This window comes from Podarcis liolepis (genome assembly GCF_965112155.1).
Source record: "Podarcis liolepis genome assembly, chromosome: 11".
NCBI classification, from domain to species: Eukaryota; Metazoa; Chordata; class Lepidosauria; order Squamata; family Lacertidae; genus Podarcis; species Podarcis liolepis.
In genome coordinates this window covers 4,098,466-4,117,942 of record NC_139565.1, presented here as the reverse complement: position 1 = coordinate 4,117,942, position 19,477 = coordinate 4,098,466, and the positions used below count along the sequence as shown (strand labels likewise).

The 19,477-nt window shown below is 39.3% G+C and overlaps 1 protein-coding gene across 3 annotated transcripts in view; it reads left to right on the top strand.

Moving 5' to 3' along the window:
• Nucleotides 1-18,255, top strand: part of LOC310688460 (guanine nucleotide-binding protein G(q) subunit alpha) — a 94,024-nt gene extending 75,769 nt beyond the window's left edge. For all 3 annotated transcript variants that reach the window (XM_083465021.1, XM_083465019.1, XM_083465020.1), the window contains 4 exons: nt 755-883; nt 2,706-2,835; nt 12,081-12,234; nt 12,860-18,255. In XM_083465021.1, coding sequence (XP_083321147.1) covers nt 755-883; nt 2,706-2,835; nt 12,081-12,234; nt 12,860-13,050 — 604 coding nt within the window. In that variant the 3' untranslated portion in view covers nt 13,051-18,255. The remainder of the gene's footprint in view (nt 1-754; nt 884-2,705; nt 2,836-12,080; nt 12,235-12,859) is intronic.
• Nucleotides 18,256-19,477: the final 1,222 nt, after the last annotated feature.

Genomic DNA, 19,477 nt, shown 5'->3' with positions numbered 1-19,477 from the left:
TAATTTAGTGTGTCCTTTTCGTTTTGTAAATTATGATCGGTTCTTTTGGGGGGAATTTAATAGTTGAAGTATCCTATTCTTTTCATCAGTTTCTTCTGAAAGGCTTTCATTTTGTCTGGGTCTGCGGGGGGGGGGGGAGTAATTATTGGTGCTTTTAAATTCAGTTCTGTGTTTTTAAGATCATTTTCAAAGGAAGATGGCTGAATATTGTTTCTTAATACACTGCTACTTATGCACCTATTAAAACGTAGTAGATGAAACCTTTGTGTAATAAGGGAGAAGAGTGATTGCAACACAAGATTTATCTCCCTCTCCATAGATTGCAATCAAGTACCCTGTCCAAATTCTGATTTACTGCCCTGGAAGGCTAATCCTGCTATGCCTGTTTCACATGGAGTATCTTTTGTTCAAATACCCCTCCACCTGGTGAGAGCTGGTATTTTCTATGACAGGCTAATTCCATTTTTCAATTACCTTCCCTGAGATTTTGAACATTCTTGGAATTGTGGTGATTTTCAGCCACAACTGATTAAAACTAACAAAGCCATAATACACAAAATTGTTAGCTCTTGGTGTCAAAATGCTTGTTTCTTCTACAGTTATTCAAGAATTAATTGCATTCCTGTACACTTTGTTACCACTTTACCACATGCACTCAAAAATTTCTTTGTCCTTTAAATTCATACTGTGTCTTTCTTCAAAAGGAGTAGAGTATCACTATATTTCATTGCTGTTGTTTCTTTCCTGTCTATAGTTATCTTAATGATATGGACCGTATAGCAGATTCTGGCTATCTACCTACCCAACAAGATGTCCTTAGAGTCCGAGTTCCAACTACAGGAATCATTGAATACCCATTTGATTTGCAAAGTGTCATTTTCAGGTAGAGAAAAAGGCTTTAAAAATTGTTATTACTTGATACATTAATTTTGGGTGTTTTTTTTTTAGCATGTATAATCAACTGTGAGAAAATATCAATTTTGAAGAATTTCTTTCCTTTTTTAAAAATGGTAACAACAATTTCCATTTGGATACACATTCAGGGAAACTATTGTCAAACTGCAATCTCCACCACCTCTTATTTTACATTGTTCAAGAATGTGGGGTAGAGAAGAGATTTACTTGCATTAACGTATGTACAACATACATACAATTAAATGTACAATTTAAATATAAGTTTCAAACAAGCACCCATTTTTTTAATGAAAAGTAGTGCCCCAGCACCTGCAAATTTATATAAATATATTGCACCCACTAACCAGTTGCTGGTATAAAATCCTCTCTACAAATTCTGCCTCATCTTTAGTTTTTTAAAAACAAACTTTAAAAATAATAACTTGTTAGTGAACAGAAATCTCCACATTTTATGCGTTTTACAACCTTATTATGCTGACATTAGCTGTGCATGTTTAAAAAAATTCAGAATGTTACCATAATCTGTTTTAAAGGAGCAGACTGTTTACCATATCAAGCAGAAAGTTTCATTTTTAATCTTTTAAAATGCCAGTTAGCTACAATGTGTTTATAACAACTTGTACAGAAACTTTTTTACGTGAACTAAAAGTAATGAATAGGTCTCCTGCTCAGTGATGTCTGGGGCACCAGCGCCTCTCAACAAAAGCTGAAATCCGGATTTGGGTGCATTATGCATTCTAAACATTATAACTTTTTGTTAAATTTCTTCTTAAATGTCTTTAGGAATTATAGTCTAGCTAACAAAAGTTATTTGTCAGATCTGTGCAGTATTTCCCATCAGCTCTATTCCATTATTCATTTTTCTGCTTTTGATCCCCCCATATAATTATATAATGTGTTTGAATGCTAGCTTTCTCTTGAAAAAAAGAGTATTTCATACCATGCATACTATTTTGTTACAGATTAATGTAAAATATAGGCTGCATTCTCACACAATAGTAAACTGAGCTTTGATATTGCAAGAACAGACCTATAATTGTTTACTAAAATAAGACATCTTCAAATTGTGGTTTATTAAACCAGTTTGTTCCAAACAAACCATAACCAAGATTAACCACAGTTTAGGGTTTGGATGTTATCCTAAACTTTAGTTAATCAAAAATGATGAGAAAGTTCAATCTCTTTCCTGCAGCTGCACCAGAATGGTGGTGGTGGTGGGGATGCACAAGCTTCAGACTCACACAGGGTCGTCCTCGTTCAAATAAAACAAGGGCAACAGTGAAGTAGACAGACCACATGCTGGCTTTTGTTCCACACACACTTCCAAGTTTTATATGTTCACATTAGTTGTCAGAATCTTTTATATCCCAGTTTTACTTCTAAAGGACATCTCATGCTCAAGCGAAGCAAGCGTCAATATTTGATGCAACATTTCTGTAAGCCAGATATTTTCCATAACTTTATTCAAGGTGTACTTTGAGGCATTAATGATCAGAATTCTTAAGGCTGCACCTTTACTCAATTTATTATGGAATAATCTCACTGAACTTCTATTTAGGTATGTTTGGTTATTACTGAGCTGCTACAGACTGGCTGACTTCTCAAGCTGGCCCTCCTCTTGTGGTTTACTCATGATATAGAACACACACCTGTTTTCCATTTAAATGTGGGTGGAATGCCAGTGTATAGTTGGCTGGCTCTAACACCTTTTTAATTGATTGCATTAATGTAAATAATACCATGCTTTTTATATCTTACCTTTTGACCCATGTATTTTGCTGTTATTACAGAATGGTGGATGTGGGGGGGCAGCGATCAGAGCGAAGAAAATGGATACACTGCTTTGAAAATGTCACCTCTATCATGTTTCTAGTAGCCCTTAGTGAATATGATCAAGTACTTGTGGAATCAGACAATGAGGTAAGCAATTTTAAAAATGCACCATTACTTGAGAAGTAATTTAAGGCTCCCATATGAATTTGCCCATGTGCTGACATTTTTCCATGGCATTCTGAGGCTATTCAGATAGTTGCAAGCAGGGCCTTTTCTGTGGTATCACCCCTGTTGTGGAAGACGCTGCTCAAAGAAGTTTGTCAAGATGGTGGTTCCATGGTCTTTTGCAAGTTGGCTGAGGCATTTTAATGCATTGGGCTTTTGAGGAGTTGTTGAGTCTCTTTTGTTGTTTTTGTCTGACGTTTTATGGCTTTATGAAATCCCTGTTCACAATTCCCTCAGTCAAGGAAGAGGATGGATCCCTATCTTATCCTTTGCATAGCTCTGTTCAAATAAATGTCTATTCATTTCATGTAATTGATACTTTTATAGCAGCATACTATAACAAGCTTTGCTCAGATTACTCTTGTTTATCAAACTGTCAAGAGGAGTAACACAGAAGTACAAGATGAACAAAATAATATTTTATGTATATCACATCATTTCAGATTAGGGCAATTTCACCCATGTGTGTCCATCACATAGTGCACACTTTCAACGCTTCTGCCTCTCCCTTCCCCGACTACTCCTTCTGTGGGCGGAAATACTATAGCCCTAGGGGTGCTGGGGCTTGTAATCCTAGTCACCTTCTCAGCCAATAGTTGCCAGCCGAAGTTTTGAGGTCCTCCTGGTGGTTTCATCAAGAACTGTGACTTGTGGCACAGTGACGCAAAACAGAGCCTTCTTGGTGGAAGTGCTCCAATTGTGGAGCTCCTTTGCTGGGAAAGTGTATTAGTCCTCTATGCTGACAACCTTTTCACCATTGGCTAAAGACACATCTGTTTATCTGGGCTTTGGGGACAAAATTAGATTTGGAACCGAAAATTTTTAGTATCACTTCCTGCTGGACTGTGTTTTGGGGGCTTTAGGTAATGTACCGTATTTTTCGCTCTATAGGACGCACTTTTCCCCCTCCAAAAATGAAGGGGAAATGTGTGTGCGTCCTATGGAGCGAATGCAGGCTCCTTGGCTTCGCGGCGACGCACCTGTCCTGGAAGCCGGAGGAGGAACAGAAGGGTCTCCTTCTGTTCCTTCTCCAGCTTCGCTGAAGGGCGCTGCGCCTTCTCCCTCTCTGCGCAGCACCTCTCCTGTGAAGGAGGGGTGCTGCACAGAGAGAGAGAGAAGGCGCAGTGCCCCTTCAGCGACGCGTCTGTCCTGGCTTCTGTTTTAGCCCTGCGCAGCCTCTTTGGGCAGGGGGAGCCTTCATCCCGCTGCCCTGAAGAGGCTTGGCGCGGTTACCCCAGAAGCCAGAACAGCCACACAGTATCCCAGAAGCCAGATCCCTCTTGCTGTTCTGGCTTCTGGGGTTCAGAATAATTTTTTCTTGTTTTCCACCTCCCAAAATTGGTGCGCCCTATGGTGCGAAAAATAAGGTAGTTTTATATGTATTGATTACTGTTTTCTGATGGTTGTATTTTACTACATAGGATCCTGCTTTTGGGGCGCAGCGTTGAGGAGCTAGAGAGGAAAATTAGGTCATTTGTCTCCACTAGCAGGGCCACATTCCTTGAGTAGAGCTACAGTGAGGGAAACCTCCTGACAGCAGGAAGAAATCTGTACCCAAATCACAATGTCTTTTGAACTTCTGCAATGAACCATCCCATTTAGCTGGGTGTTTCCTTTTTCTACCATGGAGTTTTTCTTTCGGCAAGATTGAATCACATTTAAATGCAAATGTGCATAGAGATAATCTAGCCTGGAAAGCACTAACCAAGGAAGTCATTATGTGTAAGGGAACTTGTTAATTTATGATATGATTTTAAACACATTAGTCATGCTTCAAGTTTGAGGCATGTACCGTCATACCTTGGGTTACAGATGCTTCAGGTTGTGCGTTTTCGGGAACAGGTTACTTCAGGGTTTCAGCGCATGCGCAGAAGCACTATGTTGCGCTATGCGCAGAAGTGCTGAATCGCGACCCACGCATGTGCAGGCTGCGAGTTGCGAACGTGCCTCCCGCATGGATCACGTTTGCAACCCAAGCATCCACTGTATAACACAACAAAGGTTGGGGGTTTTTATTTTAAAAAATCATTTCATTCTTCTTCTTCTTCTTCTTCTTCTTCTTCTTCTTCTTCTTCTTCTTCTTCTTCTTCTTCTTCTTCTTCCTTGAATTTATATACTGCCCTATACTCAAAGGTCTCGGCAGTTTTTTCATATTTGTTTAAGGCTGGGTGGACTTTATTTTCATGTACTCATGACTCAGTTTTGAGTCAAGAGCCTTTATGAAAATCTCAAAGGAAAATTGAGGACACTTTATCCTTTATCACCACTAAGAGAAGCATATGATATAGTATAACCCTACTCTGCATTTGTTTGATCTTTTAATCTCATAATTAAATTATTAGATTAAACAATACGTGGTTGCTTTGCTGTGTTCCTTCTTCAATACTTTATTTTAAATAATTTATAAGAAGAGGACCTCTCAAACATTAAAAGCTTACCTATACAGGGCTGCCATCAGATGTCTTCTAAAAGTCATACAGTTGTTAATCTGTTTGACATCTCATGGGAGAGTATTTCACAGGGTGAGTGCCTCTACCGAGTAGGCCTGGGTGATATACCAATATATCACCCAGGACTGGTATGAGGAGCAGACCACAACGTCGGCTTCTCTCAGCGGTATATCTTGACTTCCTCTAGTGGGTGCTGCTAGCAGAGGGACTCAGGAGTGGCAGCAGTTTCACCAGTGATACACCATTGAGTGAAACTGCCACCCCACTCTGCCCTCATACGGCACAGAGGGAAAAACAAGCTGTATCGCTGAGGCGCCAATACATCTTGTTCCTCCCTCTGCATCTTTAAACTGCTCAGCTCTGGGGTGCGCGGTTGCCACTCCCCTCAGCCGAGCAGTTAAAGCAGAGGTTTCCAAACTTGGGTCTCCAGCTGTTTTTGGACAACAGTTGCCATCATCCCTGACCCCTGGTCCTGCTAGCAGGGGATGATGGGAGTTGTAGTCCCCAAACAGCTGGAGACCCAAGTTTGGGAAACCCTGAGTTAAAAGATACCTCAGCCCAGCGCTGGCTCCCGTAAGCCAGTGGCGAGGTTGGGGCTCTGTGAAACTGCGCAGCTGGGGGGAGCACACCAAGCAATTAAAGGAGCCCCCAGCCCAGGCTTGCACGTGAGCAGGAGGAGCACCAGGGCTGGCTCAGCTGGGGATCGGGAGCCCTTCCGTGCCCCAGTTGAGCCGTGCAAACAAGCTGCTTTGTCCCAGTCTGTGAGGCACTGGGGTGAAACCGCCTCAGCTCCCGCGGTGAGAGTTGAGGCAGTTTCACCTGGCACCTTGCGGGCTGAGGCCAATGCAGCTTGTTTTTTAAATATCACAGTATATCACCAGACCGTGATGTTTGGCTGATGATACACCACAGTGTTGCAAAGCTGGTATCACCCAGCCCTCCTACCAGGAAGGCCGTCTGCCTGATTCGCTGTAACTTCACTTTTCACGTTGAGAGAACCTGTCAAAAGGCCCTTGGAACTAGACCTCAGTGTCCAGGCTGAATGATGAGGGTGGAGACGCTCCTTCAGGGCCTGGGTTGTTTAGGGCTTTAAAGATCAGTACCAACACTTTGAATTCTGCTCGGAAACGTACTGGGAGCCAATGTTGATCCTTTAGGAGCAGTGTTATATGGTGCCAGTGGCCGCTTCCAGTCACCAGTCTAGTTGCTGCATTCTGGATTAGTTGTAGTTTCTGAGTCACCTTGAAAGGTAGACCCACATAGAGACCATTGAAGAAATCTAAGTGGGAGATAACCAGAGCATGCACCGCTCTACTCTGGTGAGACAGTGTGCAAGCAGGTAGGGTTTCAGCTGCTGTACCTTGTGGAGCTGGTAGACAGCTTCACTGGACACAGAATCAACCTGTGCCTCCATGGACAGCTGTGAGTCTAAAATGACCCCCAGGCTGTGCACCTGGTCCTTTGGATCTCAAAGTTGTTAATAAAGGAAGACCTTCTGGCTCAAGACTGTGTTAGTACTTCGGGTTGCTTGTTCCCCGTAACCTGATAATGCACTTCAAAATTTTCTTTGCTCTATGACTCTTGGTGAAATATTCAGTTCTCTATTACCTTAGTTGTAAGGCCCACAAATCTTAATGGGACATACTTTTGTTCAATATAGATGTACAGTGAAAATGCTTAATGCCAAAGAATGAAAGTAGCAAGCTTTTACTGGCTTATGTTTGGCATACTGTGAACAATTGAATGTTTCTTAGGTGACAGAATACCAGGTGTGTTCAGTTCATTAATTTCACTGGTACTTGGAATAGCTAAAATTACATCATTTTGTAGAATACTATTCCTCTCAATAGAGAAAAGCATAAAGGATTCAGACATTTTGCACTGAGTGATTTAAAGCTTATTCAAATCCAAAATTATCCTGATCAGAAAAGGCAAGATAACTGAAATATTGGAGTGTACTGAGAAGTGTATGCTACTATTGTGTGGTTTGCATGTTTGTGGGGGCAGAATTATGTGTGTGTGTGTGTGTGTGCGCACAAATAAAATTTGCCATTTTCATTCATAAATTTCAGATTTCACATATTTATGCAAGGTACAAGGAGCAATTTACCTGTTTGAATAACTGAATTCATGTGAATGCCTACTGTACAAAGTAGTTTAATTCTTTTTATTTCCTCAAGGATTCAGTTTATCCTTTAGGATAATATAGGATACATACACACATGGCAGATATTAGTTGTAACGAAATATTATAGCTAACGAGTAGTGTACTTTGGGTTTAAATGAGTTTGCTTACACCATTATCTTGTGATGAATGTGACAAGCTAAAGTTAAAACAGTATGAAAATGTTGATGTGTAAATGTCTGTCTAAATAGGTTCCAACCCATCCCAAATTCTTCTTTCAGTATTGAGTGAAGTTTTGGTATGCAACAGATACCAGATTAGCAGGTATTCACCTAGTGGATTACAAATAAGGGTGGCCAAAACAAAACAAAACAAATAAAAATAAATTAAAAAATTCGTTCCAGTAGCACCTTAGAGACCAACTAAGTTAGTTATTGGTATGAGTTTTCGTGTGCATGCACCCTTCTTCAGATACACTGAAACAGAAGTCACCAGACCCTTATATATAGTGAGAGGGTGGGGAGGGGTATTACTCAGAAGGGTCGTGGGAATGGGTGATTGGCTGATAGGTGTGGTAAACCTGTTGACGTAACAACTGCCTTACAAGAAAAAGCAAGGAGTGAGTTGGCTAAAAATAAGGGTGGCGTTTAATTTATGCTGCTTGAACACTAGATGGTGCTATAATCCTGGATTAACCTCCATTCAGGTTAGTGTTGTATCAAAAGATTTATCAGTCTCTCATCAGTTAACGAAAAAAGAAAATGCATTCAGAAATTATGCAAGGGGACAAATAATTCTGTGATAGTCTCACGGCTTAAGTGCTGGGTGCTAGTTGCACTTTCCTATTGAAACTTTAGGATGCAACAGATATGGTTGTGCTTTCTTTTCTTTCAAGGGACCCAGAAGCTATTTGTGAGTTTTCTTTGTTTCTTTCTTTCTACAAATAATCTCACCAGTGTTTCTCAACCTTTTTCCAACCATGGTCCTCTTCCGACCTTGTTTCCTTCCAGTGCCCCCCCCCTCCACTTTCCTACTGATAAAAAGGTAGCTATTTAGGTAAAGGTTTTGTTTGTAAATAGAACATGTTTTATTTATATTTTTATAATTAAACAAAATACAAAAATTATACTTTAAGTATTTCTCAATCAATGTGACCCTTGTGCTTGATGACCAGAAACAAGCTTTTTTATATCTGGTTCTATTGCTGTCCCCTCTGTCCAGTATGTTAAGGTGATTCCAGGTTAGGCTGTGTTACCTCTTGCATGCAGTAACATACTGGTTCCAGGTTACCTCTTGCATGCAGTAACATACTTCCTTTCACAGTAATACTTGCACAAAGAAACAGCGTCCCACACACTAATGCTTCTGCAGTCACACACCTTGCCCATGACAAACGAGATGTAGCAGGTTGGTGCAGGCAGGATTGGAGTGCGAAAGTGGGAGGGAGAAGGACATGGCAGCAAGTTGGTGCAGAGCGCTCCCTTCATTGGGAAGCACCATCACTTCTCTGTTTACTCTAATTCTCTGTTTTGTGTTTTCTTCACTTCTCTTTTTTCCATTTCCTTTCCTTTTTTTTCCTTTTCTTGGTCATTTCTCTTTTTTCTTCACTTACCTCTGTGGCCTCTGAGTCTTGTGCCGTGGCCCCCCATTCATGCAATTTTCACCTGGGCCCCCCTGTTGGGAAACATTGGTCTACACTCTGTAGCCTTCCTGCGTGTCTGCACTTCTTGAAAATTTCATAAGGTCCTAGGTTGGAATTTCTTCTAAGGCCTCTGCAGTTTCAGTGTACCCTTCTCTGTTTTTCTACTGCTTCAGACAAAAGGAACATTCAGGTGCACATAGATAGCCAGAGAGCAGTCTGCCTGCAGCGCCACACGCTTCTGGGGGGCTGCCAGCCAGTGTGAACCTCTCCCATGGCAACTATAAAATCCAGCTGTAATTTGCATGTGTAAAAACAGAGCTTTCAGATCATTCCACCCCACCCCAAGTACAACACCAGAAGCATCTCAGTTGTTTGATACTGGTGACGCACCTGAATGTGTGAATCTGGTGTGTTTTTTTTCATTGTTATTTTTTAGTAAAATCATTACTGGTGGAGCTAATGAACAAAACCTCTGATTTAAATACGGCAAGCTAAATTTCATTCAGCGTAGATAAGCCCAACTTAAAACAGGCTGACTTTTTCTTTATTCAGTTGACTAAGCATCAAAATGATGACTGGTTGTTGACAGGTTTGGGTGCTCATTCCACATTTTTTGCATGATCACCAGCCAGCTGTTCATAATTTTTGCTGCGGATTTTCTGGATTTGCATTGACATCCTCTTTATTGGTTGTCTCCTGCCTGAGTCTGCTTCATTTCTTTTAGCTGTTAAAAATTTTAATTAGATACAAGAAATAAATCTGTTTCTACACCAAACATTTTTTCCACAGCTGCTTTCAGTGTTATCTTTTGAGCCCCCCTAGAAGTTGGTAAGATTTTAAGAATCTTCCCTGCTCACGTGAAGCCACCTGTCAGTATTCTGGGCTTCAGAAACCGTTTTTGTGTTACAACCATGCATACAGAAATTGATGGTTTCTGATGCAAGATCACTTCTCAAGTTGCCAATGTTTCAAATCCAGTTTAGTTCTGCAACATCTGAGTAAAAGTGAAACAGTTTAAATACTATGATTTCCATATGCCTCACAATTACTTTATTTATCAAGGACCAGCATCCATACCAGGAATAATGAGTAGCAGTGATATCACTGTGTGTAAGCAGCGTAACACTTGTGGGATTTATTTTTTTCTAAATGTGAAATAAAGTACAGTGGTACCTCGCAAGACGAATGCCTCGCAAGACGAAAAACGCGCAAGACGAAAGAGTTTTCCGTTTTTTTAGTCGTTCCGCAAGACGAATTTCCCTATGGGCTTGCTTCGCAAGACGAAACGTCTTGCGAGTTTGTTTCCTTTTTCTTAAAGCCGCTAATAGGCGTGCTTCGCAAGACGAAAAAACCGCAAGACGAAGAGACTCGCAGAACGGATTAATTTCGTCTTGCGAGGCACCACTGTACCTAGTTGAGATGAGCTTTAAGACTTTAGGTGACTATTATTTGAATGCAACATTTACTCCACAATGCCATTCTAAAAGCCCTTGGTTGTAGATGTGGCAGTATATAAGTAAATGGAAGAATAATGTTTACTCTGATGAACAATTCAATGTTCTTTGGCATGCATATTGTGTATACAGTAGTTTGTAGTCAAGATAATATTTCATTTACATCTTAAGACAGTTTTTTTATTTTCATTGTTCTGGTTGAATCAAAACAACTTATCTCACATCTGCTTAAGTTAGAATTAGTAGTCTCCACTGGGTAGTGTCAGGAATTATGCTTAAAATATTCAGGAGAAAAGCTCATACTTTCTCTACATAGGGCCAGATCATGCACCTCGGTTGTATTGAACATCTCTTTGGTTTGGGAACCTGCAGGATCCCAGCGAGGGCAGAGAGAAATAAGATAAGTGAGCCAGGCTCAGCAAATTCACTGTATTGATAAAGTATATGCTGAGGCACCAAGAACCTCACATACTTTACTCACATGTCATATTTATGTAGTCATTAAATGTATGTACAGTGTGTGTTTATACAGTATTGTACATGTCATCTGTGGATTTTGTTTTGTCTTTTATGGTAATGTATGCTTGAGATCTTGGGGTTAATGGGAGATCTGCTTTAAGCAGGAATGTTGACTCTAAAGTTATTTTCACAGCTTGTTGCTTGGCATAATTTACAAAAAGAAAAGCCTATCTACTTTCTAGTGGTGTTAGAAACTGAGATACAAAAACTAGGAGCTAAATGGAACCTTAAAGCTAGGATATGGGTGCAACGAAGGAATGTCTAGGCTTGCTTTTTTAATAACAAGAATACAAATCTGAAGATGAATAAACTCAATGAACTGCGGCTAAAATATGTTCATTTTCACATGGTCCCCTAATACTCTTAAGAGGGTCCTTTCTCCAGTCTTCAGAGAGTAGCTGGGAGAGTGGGGAGGTTGGTGCTTGTGCTCCAAACCAAGGGAAGTGGGTTTCCGATCTGGTTTTGGAGGAAGAATGCTAAGCATAGCCGGCTGCGTGAGACATTATAGCAAACCATTGTTAGTGCTAAGGGAGAAAATGAAGTCCTGTGCAAGAAGAGAGTAAGAGGGAGCATGCAAGCCCCCAGCTCATTTCTGATTGAATTGATTGATTTATTAAGATATTTCCATGCAGCTCTTCACCAAAAACTGTCAAAGTCCAATTTACAACAAATCTCTCTCTCTCACACACATGCATTTTTAAAAAGCATCGTAATCTTAACCCTTTGAAAGCCTGACAAAAAGTTTAGGCAAGATGCACTTCAGTAGGGGAGGTCGTTCCACAGATACTGTGCTACCACCAAAAAGGCTCTTTCACTGCATTGAGTCCAATAATGTAATCAGAGCTACATTTTTTTGAGAATGTTACCTAATACAATATGTTTAATTTACAGATTATGCCTTTGGAACATTTATTATAGTTAACGTGTATGTATGAATTGTGTTATTCTCTCATTTAATTCTGTATTTCCCCTCTCAGAATCGAATGGAGGAAAGCAAAGCATTGTTTAGGACAATTATCACATATCCCTGGTTTCAGAACTCTTCAGTCATTCTGTTCTTAAATAAGAAAGATCTTCTAGAAGAGAAAATAATGTACTCACATCTAGTTGACTATTTCCCAGAGTATGATGGTAAGAGAGAACCCGGCTTCCTAAGACAAGTAAACTTCTTTTCATATACTTCCCTTCCACTCCTTCCATGGTTTCCTCTCTATTCCCAACCTATCCTTTCATCTTGTTCTTCTAAATTTTTCTCTTATGCTGCTGAATTACATCATTCTGCTAGGTTGATTGTCTTATTATAATAACTTTTCATGTATTCTACATATAACATCCAATCCTCTTTATGTTTTTTAAAAATCTGTGTTTCTTATTCTATTAGTCATACCTGCTAGTTCTGCATATTCCAACAGTTTATGATGCCACTCCTCTTTTGTTGGAAACGCATCTGTTCTCCACTTTTGTGCAAATAAAATTCGTGCAGCCGTGGTCGCATACATCAGTAGACTCACTTGTGGGTTTTTTGGGGGGGGAGGGATTTCTGTCATTATTATATACCTAGAAGATAAGCTTCTGGGTTTTTAGGAAAGGATCTTTTAAACATTTTTTTCAATTCATTATGGATTAATTCCCAATAGTCTTAAATAACACTATAAGACCACCACATATGGTAGAATGTTCCTACTGTCTATTAACATTTCCATCATTTATCACTTTCTAATTTGAACATCTGTTGGTGTTGTTTTTATTATAACAGGACCTCAGCGGGATGCACAAGCGGCAAGGGAGTTCATCCTGAAGATGTTTGTTGACCTGAATCCGGAGAGCGAAAAAATTATCTACTCCCACTTCACATGTGCCACAGACACGGAGAATATCCGCTTTGTCTTTGCTGCTGTCAAAGACACTATCCTACAGTTGAACCTGAAGGAGTACAACTTGGTCTAACTGTGCCTCTAAAGTCTCTACCACCCCTTATTCCCCCTTTGGGCAATGGAAGATATTCAAGAGGGACTGTATTATCTGTGAAAACAATCTGCATAATACTAATTTATTACTGGCCTGGACTCTGTGAATGTTCACAGGGTTTATAGTAAATATTATGATTTTATTTAAACTTTGCAGAGGAAAAACAAAAGATGCTGAACTACATTCACAGCACATTTCCTCATTTTTTAAGTCAAAACCTTGTGACTCGATGTGTGTTAAATTCTCAGTCGTGCACTCACAAAGGATAGGGACTTGGATGCTCTTTGTTTGTTTCTGAAGCAAAATCAAGTTGGTGTCTCTCCCCTCTTGTCTTAAGAGGTACAGTGGCCTTTTACCCAAGTTTCATTCTTTCATTTCCTCTATAGTGATATGGTCAGCAAAAATCTGTCTCTAGAATTTAAGCCATCAGTTGTTCTGATTTTCCAGCAACTAGTTTTTGGAAGGATCAAAAATATTGATGTGCTTAACTTTCTTTTGTTTTTCATTTAATTTTTGGCAGAGATGTCAAATACATCTGCTTCTTGGTACTGTCTTTGCACTGAAGGCCCGGGAGTGTTGTTCAGTGGCAACATGAATTGTAGCAGTGTTACAGAATTTACCTTTAATTTTCTCATGGCAAACTGTGCAGAACACAATAACAAACAACTAAGACACAAAAGCAAATAAGGAAATAGGATAGCTTTTTTAATTTCCATGTGCCATAACAAAATTTATCCTCCCCCCCCCTTTTTTTATTGCGTCCTAATCACAGATGCCAAACAGATGTCATGGACACTACAGTAACCTGGAAGTTTTTGTTTTTTGTTTTAATTAATCAGACCTTCTCGATTTCTCTCACCATTTCAAGCCTATTCTTACTGTCTACCAAGTTTGACATTGCCAGATCTGGCTTTTAAAAAAATGGAAGCGTAAGTTACTGATTTTAAAGGTCAAGTTAACTGATTGGGGATCTGTCTGTTCCAGATGACAGCCAAATGTTTAAGCAGCTAGAGTTCAGCTTCTCTGTTCCCTGTTTGTATTGGGAAGCATTCCTTTGTCAATGCCAAAAAACCACTGCAGTGTGAGTGAAGTGAAAATGTTATTTGGTGCTACATACATATGGTCTGCTAATTCAAAGTCAGTTTTACTCTTGTCTAGGTGACATAGCATTCCACAGTATTTATTTCTTCTTCTTAACTGAAAAACACAGAATTGGAAGTACAACATCCTTGATGTGGTTGCTTAATTGGTTTATTTGGGGATTTCTAAATAGGACCTGGCCTTAGAATTGTTATTATATGTGAAATGACTGGGGGAAATCATATTGGAAGGTGAAGGCTGCAGTCCTATGCACATTTCCCATTGAGAGCAATTTATTCTGAGTGGACATGTATGGGATTGTAAGTATACCTATTTTTAACAATATAAAGGGTGGAGAGATAAGACTGTGTATGCCTGGATGGGTATCTCTTTCACATCATGGATTGAAAGATAATTTTTAGGCTTTGTGTAAATAAGATTACTGTCAGATTGCAAAATTGTGTATGAAGGTTAGAAAGAGCATATGAGAAATTAACCCTAACCCTAACTTTTTCTAAAATGCCATGTTGCAGCCCTTTAGTAGAAACTGTAGCGCAGCAGCAGCAGCATTTGTGGCAGAGGGGCAGTGAGACTGGTGTATTAGTTTAGTACCAAAGTTTAACTATGGCTGCAATCTACCAAGCATTATTTTCAGTGGCACTGGTGCAAGATTCCCACGTACAATGAGCATGAGTGTTAGTGCACCCGTGCTTGGTGGAGGCTTCTCAATGATTTCTAATGAGATGCCGTTCACACTTAACTTTTTCCATTAAAATTAATGAAAAGTTGAGCTGCTTTTGTTCCCTCATAATGAAACATCTTGTAATTTAAAAATGGTTGTAGGTATAGTGCAATTATGAATGCTATAATCATTGTACACACACACACACACACACACACACACACACAAAACAAACATATATATATATATGGCAGCATCCATATTGGCTTTGTAATCATTAATTTTTGGCAGATTGAATGTGCTGTATTGATATGTATCTATGTAATTGTAATGTATGTCTTATAGATAATTCACATTTTAAATAATGTTATTTTATTTACTTTTTTAAGAGAGAAGAATGTAATTTTTTGTCAGTTTATTTCTGACTAGGGTTTTTTATTTTTATTTACAAAAATAATTATTATAGTGCAGAGCGGTACTAGCATCGCGCTGTGTCAAATCATTTGCACAGCCTGAATAGAAGTGGACTGAAAACACGCAGGCACACACAAAGTCATCGATGTTTCTATACAAGTTTTCAGAAGGTTTCCCTCTTGAGGTAGCTTTCTTAGAAGAAAATGTGCTGCTGGGCTGCATTGATTCTGGTAAATGAAAAGAAGGTTAGTTTACCTCCCTGACTTTGCAAACTTTCTTCTTCTTCTTTTAACCACCAGGTTATACTCTACAGTCACCATATAGTTGAGATCTATATGGTACCAATTTTGTGTGAGTTCAACACACTTCTGACTGTTCAGAAACTGTGTGACTGGCAAACTTGCTAATTTCTTGGCCTTGTCTTTTGTGTGTGTGGCAATGAGACAACTTGGTGTATATTGAACCCATTCACAAGTGTGGATCTCATAGATCTCCAAATACAACAAAGTGAGCAGGAAGGACTGTTTGATTCCACTCTTGTGCTGCTTCACACATGCCAGTCTTCCTACATGAACATCTCTTCAGTGTAGGGACAAACATATATATACTACTAATATACTCCCATGTGTGGTGAGCACATGTGTGCCTATATCATTGTGTACATATGATGAGAAGTTGAGATACAGAAATGGTTGTATGTGATGGGGGCCCTTATGAGATGGTTTTAACAGCCACCTCAATTCATTATGCAAATAAAATTATTGTGCATACATTACTACTTCCCTAAATATGCCGTATTCCAGAATTTAGTTTGTCAGACCCAACTGAGTAACATTTGAAAGGTTGTGCCTTTCTTTAAACATATAGCAAAATTACCACTGATACAGCTCTAAAAAGTATTCTGTTTTGCAGAACTATAAATGATAGGCATAGAATGTGAAAAGACAATAAAATGGGGTGGAATGGGAAGGAAATGATACTTAAGTCTTTACTAACAACATTATGAAATCTGTCCTAATTTTTATATAAAACAACGGATATAATGCAGCAGGAACTGTTGCTTACGCAACTGCCATTCATTTCTATCAAGCTAAAGTATGTTCCCACACTATTATTTATCATTTATAATAGCATTTTATTTTCAGTTTGTACTGTGGTCTCCTCAAAATATTTAAATAAAGCAGGATGTTTGTGGGAACTGGATCTCCAAGTAGCATTGAATTAGACAAAAAAGCTCAGTCAGACTGTGAAACTTTGCTGCGCAAGATTCTTTTTGGAGAAGATGAACAATCTGCGTCAGCCAGATGCAGAAGTGACACACATTGGGCTAGCTGTGCTTACCTGTCTCGTCTGAAGCCACCTTGAAGTAGTGACTTGCCATGTGACAAATCTATAGCAGATGTTGGATCTGAAGCAAGGTCTGCCAGATCTTTATGTGGTTGACCAGGCACTTGGGGCCTTCACTGGGGGGTTGTGGTGCATTGATTTTGGTGGCGCCTGCTCAGTCCTGGATTTCTCTTCCCACTAAATGCGAGAATGCGTGACAACATTCCTTCTCTTTAACAGGGAATAAATTGACCACTCCAATTTAATTTGATACATTTTTCTTTAAATAAGCTACAGAAAGGAAAGAATGGAGGAGTCTAAAAGATTATTTGGGTTGACAGTATTTTATTATTATTATTATTATTATGGGTCTGGTGGGGGGAGTTTTAAAACTTGTATAACAAGGAATCAAAGTTTACTTATGTCTCCTCATTGTATTACAAAGATGTTCCACTAGCATTTTCTAGGAAAGGTTAAGACTTGTGGCAAATGTTTAGAGCATTGGATCATCTTGTTGGTTGAAAGAAGGGGACTTTGGTGTGCTGAGGCAAGCTTCCCTTAAATTGCCGTTACAACATTGCCATGTGCCAGTTCCTCACAGCCACTATTTTTCCTTTTGAAATGACACTGCTCTTCCCACGTGTAAGTTATACTGCTCAGATGTACCGTATTTTTTGCATCATAACACTCACTTTTTTCCTCCTAAAAAGTAAGGGGAAATGACTGTGTGTGTGTGTTATGGAGGGAATGCCTACGGGTGGCATGCCTACGGATTTTCCTCCTCCAAAAACTACATGCGTGTTATGGTCGGGTGCGTGTTATAGAGTGAAAAATACGGTATTTTTCTTTCATAAACTGCTGGTTGTTTTCTGCTATGCCTTACAGGTTTTGAGCCCAGACTTTAGTGCCTCTTAGCAGGGAGCTGGAAGAAAGCTAACAAAAGGAAAAAGATGTGTATATTTGCCAAAGCATTGTAACATGGCATATCGTAAATGGACCAAAAGGAAGCTGCTTGGAAGTGTGTGCCCTTGAGCTCATTAGGAGTGCTGTCCTCTAGCTATAAAGTTGTGCACAATCCCTTTTAGAGATTGTAGGAGCTGAGGAAGTGCAGCTCCCATTCAACTCAATGGGGCTTGTGCAGAAGAAGCAGAATTGTGTCCTAGCACATAAAACTTATTAATATGTGAGATGTTCATGGGTAGCTTAAAAACACCAACATGTAAAACTTGCTTTTCTCACAAGATGGCTGGCGCTCTCCAGATATATGAAGGATAAATACATGATCAAGGTCATTTCATTTTTTATTCTTCATAACTACTTTGATTGCCAAGATTATGGGAATTGCTTGTTTGTTTGTTTTTAGTTATGCCATCACATTAGTATAGTTTTCCCCCAACCCCAAGTTTGAAAGTGGAGCAGACTTTTTTTAAAAAACAAAATGTGGGAATATCAGGTTGGAACTGACTGCATGATTTGCAAACAAAAATCACGTGGGGAGGGAAAGGGTTGCATATTAAGTGACTTCTAGGCTCTCCCAGCCTTTGGTTGTAAGATGCAAATTACTTTTGACTTAATGATTGACTTTTCCCATTGGTTTTGCATTTCTCACAAAAGCCTGAAATGATAGAAAATCAAATGTTAACACACATGAAAAAAATAAAATGTACCCAAATAAATTATAATGATGTGTTGCTCTTCTTGAAATTTTTATAAAATATATATGTATAGCTTTTCATGCCAACTACAACAGTATTTTCCCTTAACTAATGGTGTGCAGTCTTAGAAACTGAGATATGAAAGCTAGGAGCTAAATCGCACCTTAAACCTAGGTTATGGGCACAACAATGGAATGTCTAGGCACAGTTTTTTAATAACTAGAATGCTAAGCTGAAAATGAATGAACTGAAGCTAAAACATTATGTTCAATTTTCATATGGCCTGGTCTTTCCCCTGGTCTCTTCTCCAGTCTTCAGAGAGTAGCTGGAAGTGGGGGGGAGGGGCAGAAAAAGATCCTCCTTTCCTTCCATTCCTCAGTTTTAATCTGAAATCTTAGGCAGAGTACTGCGCCCAAAGTTCAGAAACGGCTCGAGCTAATGAAATTCCCTCTCGCAAAATGCACCTAGAACAAGGCCAGTTTTTCTTGATATGCTAACATGGCCTACCTTAGCTAGAACAGAATCCTAATCATATAGCCAGTTCATGTCTTTGGGATTCCATCACAGTGCCACCATCAAATTATGAAACATGTTGTATATGCCTGACTGCTGCATTTTAGACATTCAGATAACCTAGTATTGTAATAGCCCTCCCAACATACACCTATACCTCTCACATCATAGTAGGCATTAAATGTGTATCTTCCATTCTTTGCATAGCCTAATGCTAATTCAGAAATTACACACTTTTCTTCAAATCAAGTTGGCCCTGATCCAGAGCTCTGTGTCTACTGGTGTGTACCTGGGTTTTATTATTTTGTTTCCTTTCTGACTGGGACTCGATTAATTTATTTGTTGAAGTGACCCAGAAGTGGCAAGAAAATTCATGTATACATTGGGCTTCCCATGACTGTGAGGAATTGCCATATCAGGCTGCATTATATCCAGAAATTACAGTTTTTCTTTATCCTGAAAGGGAATTATTGCTACATTTGGATCATTTAGTGGCCAGTTAAGTAGGAGTGGTCCCATTAATTTCTTGTGTTAATTGCTTAATGCTAATTGGTCACTCATTTTATATTAGTTTATATATATATTTTCCAGCGTAGCATCCTTTTAAACATTATTTCAAAATTTTGGGCTATCACAGCCTAAGACTTCCTTCAACCTCGACTGATGGTTTTCAAAAGTCTTTCTAATTATGCATTTTGTTACTATAATTATTGCTATAAGCGCAACTCATTTTAAT